General features: G+C 48.6%; 1 protein-coding gene across 1 annotated transcript; it reads left to right on the forward strand.

The window, feature by feature from the left end:
* The first annotated feature begins 5,875 nt into the window (after positions 1–5,875).
* On the forward strand, positions 5,876–7,353 carry LOC123430043. Its single transcript, XM_045113970.1, has 2 exons — positions 5,876–6,384; positions 7,314–7,353. Exons 1-2 carry the CDS (start codon positions 6,073–6,075, stop codon positions 7,329–7,331), a joined length of 330 nt encoding a protein of 109 aa, XP_044969905.1. The 5' UTR covers positions 5,876–6,072; the 3' UTR covers positions 7,332–7,353.
* Positions 7,354–10,307: the final 2,954 nt, after the last annotated feature.

The raw sequence follows: 10,307 nt of genomic DNA on the forward strand, positions 1-10,307 counted from the left end.
ATGTAACCAAACTCGAGAGTCTCCTGCCTGCATGTGTGCCCTACGTGTTGGACATGTTTGCGTGGTCATGGGTGCTTTGTAGACATGGGTGGTTGCGGTGACCATGATGGCAGCATGCAATAGCGGTGCTCTACCTCTTGTCCTCTTGCTGCAGCTCGTTTCCGGTTGTTGCAACGTGTCCCAGAGCACAGGGAGATTCCATTTGACTGGTCCAAGTCCTTCCCAACGCCTGCATGCAGCCAAGTTTCCCCAGTGATGCGTGTCTTCCCCGTGACTCGGGAGCTCCCGAGCTCACCCTTCGGCCGCCTCCCCATTAAGGGCCTCCCCCGAGCCCATGGTGTTTTCCTCCTTCACCCCAACTCCTCCTAGCTCCCAGAAGCCTCCGTCATGCAGCCGTTGGAGCTCTCAAGATCTCCTCCTTCTCCTTCAACAGCCATGGCGCCGCCTCGGCCTCCCTTGCGCCCGAGCCAACCAGCCCCCTCTGGCCTCAGGCCTACCCTTCAGTCGAGCCCCCGCAGCTCCCTCATCCTCCTCGACTCGTTAGGGCCCCTCCCCGAGGTCACGCCATGCCCCTCCGCAGCGGCCGGAGCTGTCAGTCGCTCCTCGCGGCGGGCCGCTCACCCCGGGCATCCCCTCGGCCGCCAAGACTACCCCGAGGCTCAGCATGGAGTAGGGCACCAGCCCACACCCTCGGCTCGGCGGCTGGGTCAGCACGCGCCGAGAGTCGCGGCGGCCAGCGCCCCCATCTACCCCCATGGCGAGGAAGAAGAAGAAGTAGGGAGAGAGGAGAGAGAGAGTAGGAGAGACCCGCCGTTAGAGAGAGGAGCCTCGGGCCAGCGTGGCGAAGGCGTACTGCCCACAAGGCGCCTTCGGTGTGGCCTCCTCCCTGGCCAGACCGAGCCTCTGGGCCGGCCCAATGGCCATCCTCTGCCTGAGCATATCTTAACCCTAAGTAATCCTATTTCCTTTTCTTTTTCTGGTAAATTCAAAAATCAATAGATAATTCATTTGAGCTCCAATTTTGATGATTCAAATTTCTACAAGTTCCTAAATTCAAGATATATCTGAATATGTGCATGGCACATTTTTCTAGAGCAACTTCATGTGGTGTATTTATTTAAATTAAAATCTGGATATATTTAGCCCCACTTTGGGAAATTCCTAGAGGATCCAAATCAACTCCAAATGGAGTGATTCCAATTTGGAAAGACATAATAAATCCTTACCTAATTTTCTAGCCAAGGTGGAAATTTTTCTCTGCCTTGTTTTTGTTGCATTAAATAAATAGCTCATTTTGCTATTTATTCCAGATTGTAAAATCCCTAGAATATTCATACCAACTCCAAATCCAGTGAAAAAACTTCCTAAATGTTTCTAAAATTGTTCTTTGTTAAATGAGATCCTCCACTCATTTTTATCATGATATTTTCTGTAGGCTCCTTTTAATACCACCTATTCCTCCTTTCGTCCATTCAAAATTCTCCGATGATCCAAATCTCCTATGGCAAGCTTCAGGTATTTTTCTTATGACCAGAGAGGTCCAAGAAAAATATAAATCCTATTTATGTAGCACTTTTATTTCTGCTTGCTATGTGGCTTACCTTGGTTGTTTCCGACAATAGTGACGGGTAGACGGAGTACTCGGAGTGGGACCGGAAGACCTCGAAGACCCCGAGAACTTATGAGAGCAAAGGCAAGCAGCCCTTTGACCATGTCTGAGCATATGTTATATTGCATGCTAAGTAGCACAAATATTCCCGTTGCATGTGATCATAAGTATTGGTAAATCATTGAAGTGATGTTACCGATGGCTTCTCCGGAGCACTTGCATTTTGAGCTTGATCCTACCACCTATGAGGGTCACGCTAATATCATGTTGACAAGTAGAGCTAAGCATAATGATAGCATGAGCATGATGATGGTACAAATCAAATGTTTATAAAAAACCCGTCGGGTGCCACTAATGCCCGAGGGTGACGATGAGAAAGGCAGCCACTTTTAGAGAAGTGGTGCACCGGGTATTTTGTGTGTGTATGGTTTCGGAAATGGGATTAGATTTCTGATGTGTCGGCCGTCCCAACCTTACATGTACGACCACGTTACCCCTTTATGGGACGGGGCTTTGTTGATTACTCTGGCCGGTGCTAGCAAAGAGCCACATTACTAGTGGCGGGAGTGATGTGTGGTCACTCTCGTGATGGGGTCGAGCCAGGTAGGGCGACTATGTCGTTTTTACGTGTTCTAGGCACACCGTTGGTCCCCGCATGGTTGCTACTGTCCAGAGTCGGTGCTCGTAAAACGTACAACATGTGGGCTGGGTACCAATCGAGTGGACCTCTTTGTCTAGTATCGTCAAGGGAAAGGCATTGATCGGGTACTTACCTCGGGTATGTTATATACCGCGAGTCGTGGATGACACAGAAGTTTCCCGGATCTCGTGGGTCTAGCGTACTACCTCTGCAGAGTGTAAAACTATTCGAATAGTCGTATCCACGGTCAAGGACAGTTGGGTAATCCTTCTTAAACTACGTCTAGTCGTTTCCGCATAAACCAAGTGTGTGTGGGTGTGGTGTTATTATGAAAGAGTTGATATGACCAAGTTTGGTGAATTGGCATATAGGGTGAATCCGGAGTATTCAGCCCTTGACAGATATGTTGATATACGCAACCTTTTATTCAAATCAACATCTAGCTTATGTTGCACATCCATGATCATGATTATTTACCGTTAAGCTGCTATCCACCAATACTGCATATTACTTGTTATCTTACCAATTGCATTATCCATATCATGGGCTATTTGCGAGTACAATCAAAGTACTCATTGGCTTGCCAGTCGTTATTTCATTGACCAGGTATGAGAGAACATGATATGGTGAAGAGTAACTTGGTGACATTCCTGCGAGCTAGGACGCTTTCCAGTCAGAATGCCTGTAGGTTAAGGCTAATGGTTTGGGTTCACGCTTTCGACCAATATTTCAGCTATTGGTCCAGTTTGGAGTGTTGGCCCTCAAGGCCTATATGTATGTACGACTTGACCACAGCGGTCATTTATTGTACTAAACGGTATGTATGGATGTAAGACTCTTGTTATTCAGTTTATGTGTGTTTGGTGAGCATTGATCTCTGCGATCACTGAGCACGTTCATTCGGCGTTCTCGACTCATAAGTTGGGGTCCCCACACATGCACATCATCTGCATTGCATCAGCACTCCTTTGCCGCCAGTTTTCCAAACTTGCATCCGTAATTAATTCTCGGTTCTCCCCGTGTTCGTTGTTGGCCGTTTTGAGCCCGACCACACACGCACGCATCCGCGACATTGTTAAATGTTGTTTTTAAAGGTGTGTATAAAATATTCTCGGATTGGGTCGAAACTTGGCGTGCGGTCTTATTTTTTTGTGTAGGTAGGCCGCGTGCCAAAATTCATCGCGATCGAAGTTCGTTTGATACACGAACCGTTAAACTATAGCGGCACAATAGCTGGTCAAACGTCACACGTTTGGGGTGTTTAAAAGTATGATGTTGGGTTGCCCATTTTCCCTCTCATCTCCGCCTAGCCTCTCTACACAGGGCACACACCCTGCGCGCAACCTAGCCCGAAACTCCCCCGGACCCAAACCCGACGGTCGTGACCATTGGATCCGAATGAACCCCGTAATACCGCAAACCGTCATCGGTTTGTTAAATGGTCTCCCTAACCTATTTTTTCCGGTCCGCCTGATTGAAATTCGGAGGGTCTTGCTAGCCCCTAACTAAAAACCCACGTCCTATATGTAGTCCATGCTAGACCAAATTCGGACCAAAGCCTAGATCCATTCCCTCAGCCGCCGCCAACCGCATCCCCTCATGATCCCTCCCGATCGAGCCGCCGCGGCTCACCACCAGGTCTCTCCTTGGTTTCAATGTCGGTCAATCCCCATCGAGGAAACCATCCATCCAGCCAGCACCGCAGACATCCAACCAGCAACACCAGCATTTGTGGATGCGTCCAGGCGCCTGCTTCAGATCGAGAGGATCTCGAGCCCGAGCTCTCTCCCGACCGGTGTCGCCACGAGCCCCTCACCAGCTCTGGTCCATGTTGCCGCATCCGCTCCGCGTAACCCGCACGCACGCCCTGCCGCTTGGAACTCCCTTCTGAACATCTCTGGTGTTGGCGCCGACACTCGCAGCACCGCTTCTTTTTCTACCTCACAACTCTCTCTTCTCTCATGTATCTCAAGAACACACACACGGACACACTTCACCAGTGAGAAAACTAGCTTTGCTTTGGTCTCCCGGTGAAAGCACATACGCTACATCTTTTCTTCCAGCCCTCACGGCCTCTGCACTTTTTCATTGTCTTGATATGCAACATATATACAACAGGGTAGGCCTCATGCACGCACTTACTAGTCGGCGGGTTCGGCCACTAACACCACGTAACACACGCCCAACTAACTATCCAGTAATCTCTCCCAGCTAACAACTTATCCATGCAGCCACTAACTAACCCATCCATGCATGCACTTGATTCGGCTAAACACAAAATACTATTGTAGCTTGCATGCACACACATGAACACATCTCTATGTGTCCACACTGCCGCAGCTACTGCTACATGCATTACTTACAAACAAATATGCAAATACATCATGACAAGATTAGTGCTAACAATCACCTCCCTAATCTTGTCATGCTAACTCATTAAAACGTCATGCGGATCACCCGCAATACCTTGCCGTGGACGACGATGTCGTTGCAGCGCCGGTCACCACCACATTCTCCATCTAGTCGTGGTCGACGCCGTCGCAGCGCCCATCACCACGTCCTCTTGCCGCACATGGCAGCCACCTCTTGACGTGGACGACGCCATCACGACGCTGATCATGATGCCCTCCTTATCTTGCGGCATCGCACCGCAACCGCATGTTCGCCACCCGTGCCACAACTCGCCGGTGACTCACCACCATGTTGTCGACGATGACACACCTTGTCGACGACTCACACATGGAACTTCTCACGGCAACGACCTCTACTCCATTGCCAACACCTCCATGTCGCCGGTGACACAACTTACCAGGCGACATACCTTTCTCCATCACTCATGACGCTGCTCGACGATGATGAAGACACACACCAGCCGCTAGCAGCATCACGCCGCCAACGGCGTCCACCTTACACCACCGACGTCCCCCTCTCATGGAGTCCGCCGCGTCGCCTTCACCGTGTCCGCCATGGCAACCACAACGCCGCGCACCTCCATAGGCCGACACACGGTCCGGAGCTTCACGCGGCCGCCGACGAGCGCCGCCCTCTCCGGCACGCCTCCGGCATGACGAACGACGTCCACGATAACCAGGCTCATGATACCAATTGTTGACGCCGACACTCGCAGCGCCGCTTCTTTTTCTACCTCACAACTCTCTCTTCTCTCATGTATCTCAAGAACACACACACGGACACACCTCACCGGTGAGAAAACTAGCTTTGCTTTGGTCTCCCGGTGAAAGCACATACGTTACATCTTTTCTTCTAGCCCTCACGGCCTCTGCACTTTTTCATTGTCTTGATATGCAACATATATACAGCAGGGTAGGCCTCATGCACGCACTTACTAGTCGGCGGGTTCGGCCACTAACACCACGTAACACACGCCCAACTAACTATTCAGTAATCTCTCCCAGCTAACAACTTATCCATGCAACCACTAACTAACCCATCCATGCATGCACTTGATTCGGCTAAACACAAAATACTATTGTACTCCCTTTGTTCCTAAATATAAGACATTTTAGAGATTTCACTAGAATACTACATACGGAGCAAAATGAGTGAATCTATACTCTAAAATATGTCTATATACATTCGTATGTAGTTTATAGTCCATTCTCTAAAATGTCTTATATTTAGGAACGGAGGGAGTAGCTTGCATGCACACACATGAACACATCTCTATGTGTCCACACTGCCGCAGCTACTGCTACATGCATTACTTACAAAGAAATATGCAGATACATCATAACAAGATTAGTGCTAACATCTGGCAAGCTCTGCTGCCGAGTTCCATGCCGGTCAACAGCAGCAGGTCCCCATGCACAGCGCCTCCTCCTCTCCTTGCCTGTGCTCTCCTCCTCCCTCCCCCGTATCCCCCTTCTCGTTTTCTCTTGGCCCGAGCAGGAACACCGAGTCGAGCCGTCGCCATGGACGCATGGCCGCCGCCGATGTGAAGCTCGCCAGGTGCAGCCTCCCGTCGCCGTCCAACAGAGCCGCATGTTGCCTCGCGGACGCCATGGATGGCCCCTGTAGGACCTCGCCCCCCGGATCCGTGCCGTCCCAGCCACCTCCGCTGGAGCAACCCTGCATCCCCGACCTTGACACAGAGCTATCTCTGTTTCGTTTTCAGGTTCGTCAGTGTCACGCTAGATTGTGCTTCATATAGTGTAACGCCCCTGGTTTAGCATGAGCACACGACACAACGCAATGGCTATCGCCATCTGCTTCCACCGAGGAGACCTAAGTCAAGCCAGAGCGGGCGCACCTTTTTATTTATTTATTTCATTTTGTTGCATCCCTGGTTTACTACCATTACTACTTGTTTAATAAAGTTTGAGCTGCAGCTTCGCACATGAACGTGACCGGCGGGGCTGGTCAACCCAGCGCGCCAGTATGCATGGATCCTGGGTTCCAAACCCAAGCATCCCAATTTTGCCATGTTTTTGTATTTTTTTTGCACACCCACATAACTGCACCCCGTCATGGCTAGTTAATGTATATTTGAAATCCTTCCCATGCAAGTATTAGAGATTAATGAAGTGGCTAGCAACCTTGTTCTCAACCTAGAGGTCCTGGGGTCAAATCCTATAAATATTGACTTATTTTGTCTCGGTTTTATTTATTTTTCTCTTTCTTTTGCACCTTGTAGTATGTTGTTAGTTGCATGTACCGCGTTATTTGTAACTCCGACACGTGGGAATCCGGTAACCGGGATCATCCCACTATCTTGCATGGCACACATATGATCACACTTCTTGTACCGGCATCCCGATGAGTTGCCGGAGTTTTATTTATTTTTCTTTTTCTTTTGCACCTTGTAGTATGTTGTTAGTTGCATGTACCGCGTTATTTGTAACTCCGACACGTGGGAATCCGGTAACCGGGATCATCCCACTATCTTGCATGGCACACATATGATCACACTTCTTGTACCGGCATCCCGATGAGTTGCCGGACCACCGAAATGTTGGTGTGACATCGTTTTCATTGCATCATATGTGTTGTGCATTATGTCATGCATATGTTGTGGTGATATCGTGTGTTGATTCTTGTTTCCAGCTTGCTTCGTCTCGATAGAGTTTCGCAAGCGTGTCAGAATGTGAGGATCCGTTTGACTACGTCGCTTTGTCTGCTCCACGGATTCGTTCTTCTTTCAAGCGGGATCTCAGGCAAGATGATCATTTCCCTAGATACCATTACTATCAATGCCATGCAAGTTGTCTCATTTCTTTCATCATGTCTCGCTCCCTACCACCCGTTAAATGTCAACCTCTCAACCTTGCCATGAAAACCTTCAACCTTTCTACAACCTAGCAAACCACTGATTGGCTATGTTACCGTTTGCTTAACCATGCGTTAGCGTTGCTAGTTGCAGGTGCAGTTGCTTCCATGTGATAACATGGGTTCCTTGTTTATCACCATATAATTGCTAATTAATTTAATGGACCTATATACTGGTAAAAGTGGAAGGCTCAACCTTTCTAGCCTGGTGTTTTGCTCCACCTTTGCCCCCTTAGTTTCGGCTACCGGTGTTATATTCCATAACTCAGCGCTCCTAACACGATTGGGGTTGTTATGGGGACCCCTTGATAGTTCGTCTTAGTTAAAACTGGTCTGGCAAGGCCCAACTTTGGTACTACATTTGCCTAATAACCTAATAAAATTGCATAGGGATTTTCTGGACCCTGTGGATAATTAATCAACAACCCGGGCAGTGCTCCTCATGAGTGTTGGTCCAACCTGAGCGATGATCGGCACCCCCTGGTCATCCGGGGTTTCAGCCAACCTGACGCCTAGCTCACCCGGTCGTGCCCTGAGAACGAGATACGCGGCTCCTATCGGGTTTGTCGGCACGCCGGGCGGCCTTGCTGGATTAGTTTTACCTTCGATGAAATATCTTGTGCATCGTGATTCTAGTGATGCTTTGGGTTATCTCACAGTTGAGGTTTTCCATTAAGTAATTTATGATGGACTAGTTGGAGCACCCCTGCAGGGTTAAATCTTTTGGAAAGCCATGCCTGCGGTTATGTGGCAACATGGAAACTTTGTTTAACATTCGGTGCTAGACGACGTGAAGTAAACTGAATTAAAACTTGCCAACTGTGTGCGTAACCGTGACTGTCTCTTCTCGTGAGTTCTGTATGCGAAAGAGGACAATGTGGGGTTATGCTTGACGTAAGTAGGTGTTCAGGATCATTCAATTGATCATTAATAGTTCATGTCCGATTATGCATAGATCACCCCCCTCTTATTCTTGTACTCATAAGTTAGTCATCTCAAATAAATGCTTAGTCGCTTGCTGCAACCTCACCACTTAACCATACCTCACCCATTAAGCTTTGCTAGTCTTGTTACCTTTGGAAATGAGATTGCTGAGTCCCTGTGGCTCAGATATTACTACAACAACAGTTGCAGGTACAGGTAAAGAAATACTTTGACGTGAGTGTGATGATTGTTCTATTTGGAGTTTCTTCTTCTTCATCATCATCGATCTAGGATGGGTTCCACGCCGGCAGCCTGGGATAGCAAGGATGGACGTCGTTCTTTTATCGTTTGTTTTCGTCCGTATTTGGATCCTGCTCTTCTACATGGTGATTGAATATGCTGATGTACTGATGTGAACTTGATATAGCTTGTGGCGAGTGTAAGCCAACTTCTTATAATCATCTTTCAGTACATGTACTTGTAACGATATCCATTCTTGCAAAACGACGAGATGCGCTTCTATCCCTCTCGAGGCCCTCACACCAAAATAATGATAGGATTGCATCTTGGGCGTTACATCCTCCTGGTCAATCTCTCCAATGGTCGACTGAAGCAGCTTGAAGCAAACCACTACATAATCGACGCGGTTCTCCAGCCTGAGGAGAGACAAGGCAACATTGTCTTTCAGGAGCCCTCTCATGGGATGGAGCTCCTTCTCTATTCACGCCATCTCCTCTTCAATGTCAGAAGCAAAGGATACACTCAAAAAAAACACAGGATGAGAAACGTCAGTCAGAGATTTCAGAATGATCATGGAAAAGTATTCGGACATTCAACATACCTTTGAGCCTCTCACACAGCTCTATGATGAAGTCCTCGATGAACTTCTCGAGATCAACTTTCTTCGCAGTGGCCTTCTCAAGGTTGGCTTCCCACTCGGTGTAATGTTTCTTCAACTCAGCAAACTTTGTCTTGGTTTTCTCTGCATTAGCTTTCAAAAGTCGATTCTCCTCCTCGAAATCCCCAATCAATTTGAGTTTGGCTTCACCCGCCAAGGTTTTCTGTTTGACGTCCTTACAAGCAGACGCAAGTTCGTCATCCTTCTTCTCGAGGGCTTCCTTCATGGTCACTAGAGAAATAGAATTCTTGAGCCTCTCAGAAAGGCGATCTGACAAGACAGCCTCAGTTGGATAAGGAAAGACAACATAATGGAGTATCAGTCGAATGACAAGGACATACCTTTAGCCGTTTGCTTTTTGATCTCCAGTCGTTTGCTCTTTGCTTTCTCCGTCTCAAGGCTCAGTCCAAGTTCCCGCAACTCTTTTTCCATGGCTTCATCACAGCCCAGAGGCCCACAAGCAGTCTGCAATCAACAAATACAAGAGAGGCATAACATTATGTCACAACTCTAAGACTACCGCCAACTACCATAGTCGACGGTATCCTCGAGGACTACACCCAGTGGGTGCGCTCAGCGCACCTCCACTGGAATGACAAAGGACAAGGGATCCACTCCCGACTGGCCTCTATCAGCCAAAACAAAGAAATTGAGACTACTACCGATTGCTTCAATCGACAGTAGCCTCGGGGACTACACCAAGTGGCCACGCTCAGCGCGCCCCTACCGAAAAAATGAAAAAAAGGAAAGGGCTCCGTACCCTACTGGATTTTGTCGACAATAGCCTCGGGGACTACACCTAATGGGTGCGCTCAGCGCGCTCTCACTAACACCTAGCGGGTGTGCCCCTGGGCATGCCCACTCGGGACTCCTACCAAGAACCAAATTCAAAAAATACATTCGTGAAGGACTTACCCGAATGTTCTTCACCACAGCTTCACTCGCGTCGT

This window comes from Hordeum vulgare, chromosome 2H (assembly GCF_904849725.1).
Source record: "Hordeum vulgare subsp. vulgare chromosome 2H, MorexV3_pseudomolecules_assembly, whole genome shotgun sequence".
Classification (NCBI taxonomy): Eukaryota; Viridiplantae; Streptophyta; class Magnoliopsida; order Poales; family Poaceae; genus Hordeum; species Hordeum vulgare.

Bases quoted from the DNA above. Each gene is read 5' to 3' on its own strand.
- LOC123430043 (XM_045113970.1), top strand. From the start codon at position 6,073: ATGCACAGCGCCTCCTCCTCTCCTTGCCTGTGCTCTCCTCCTCCCTCC.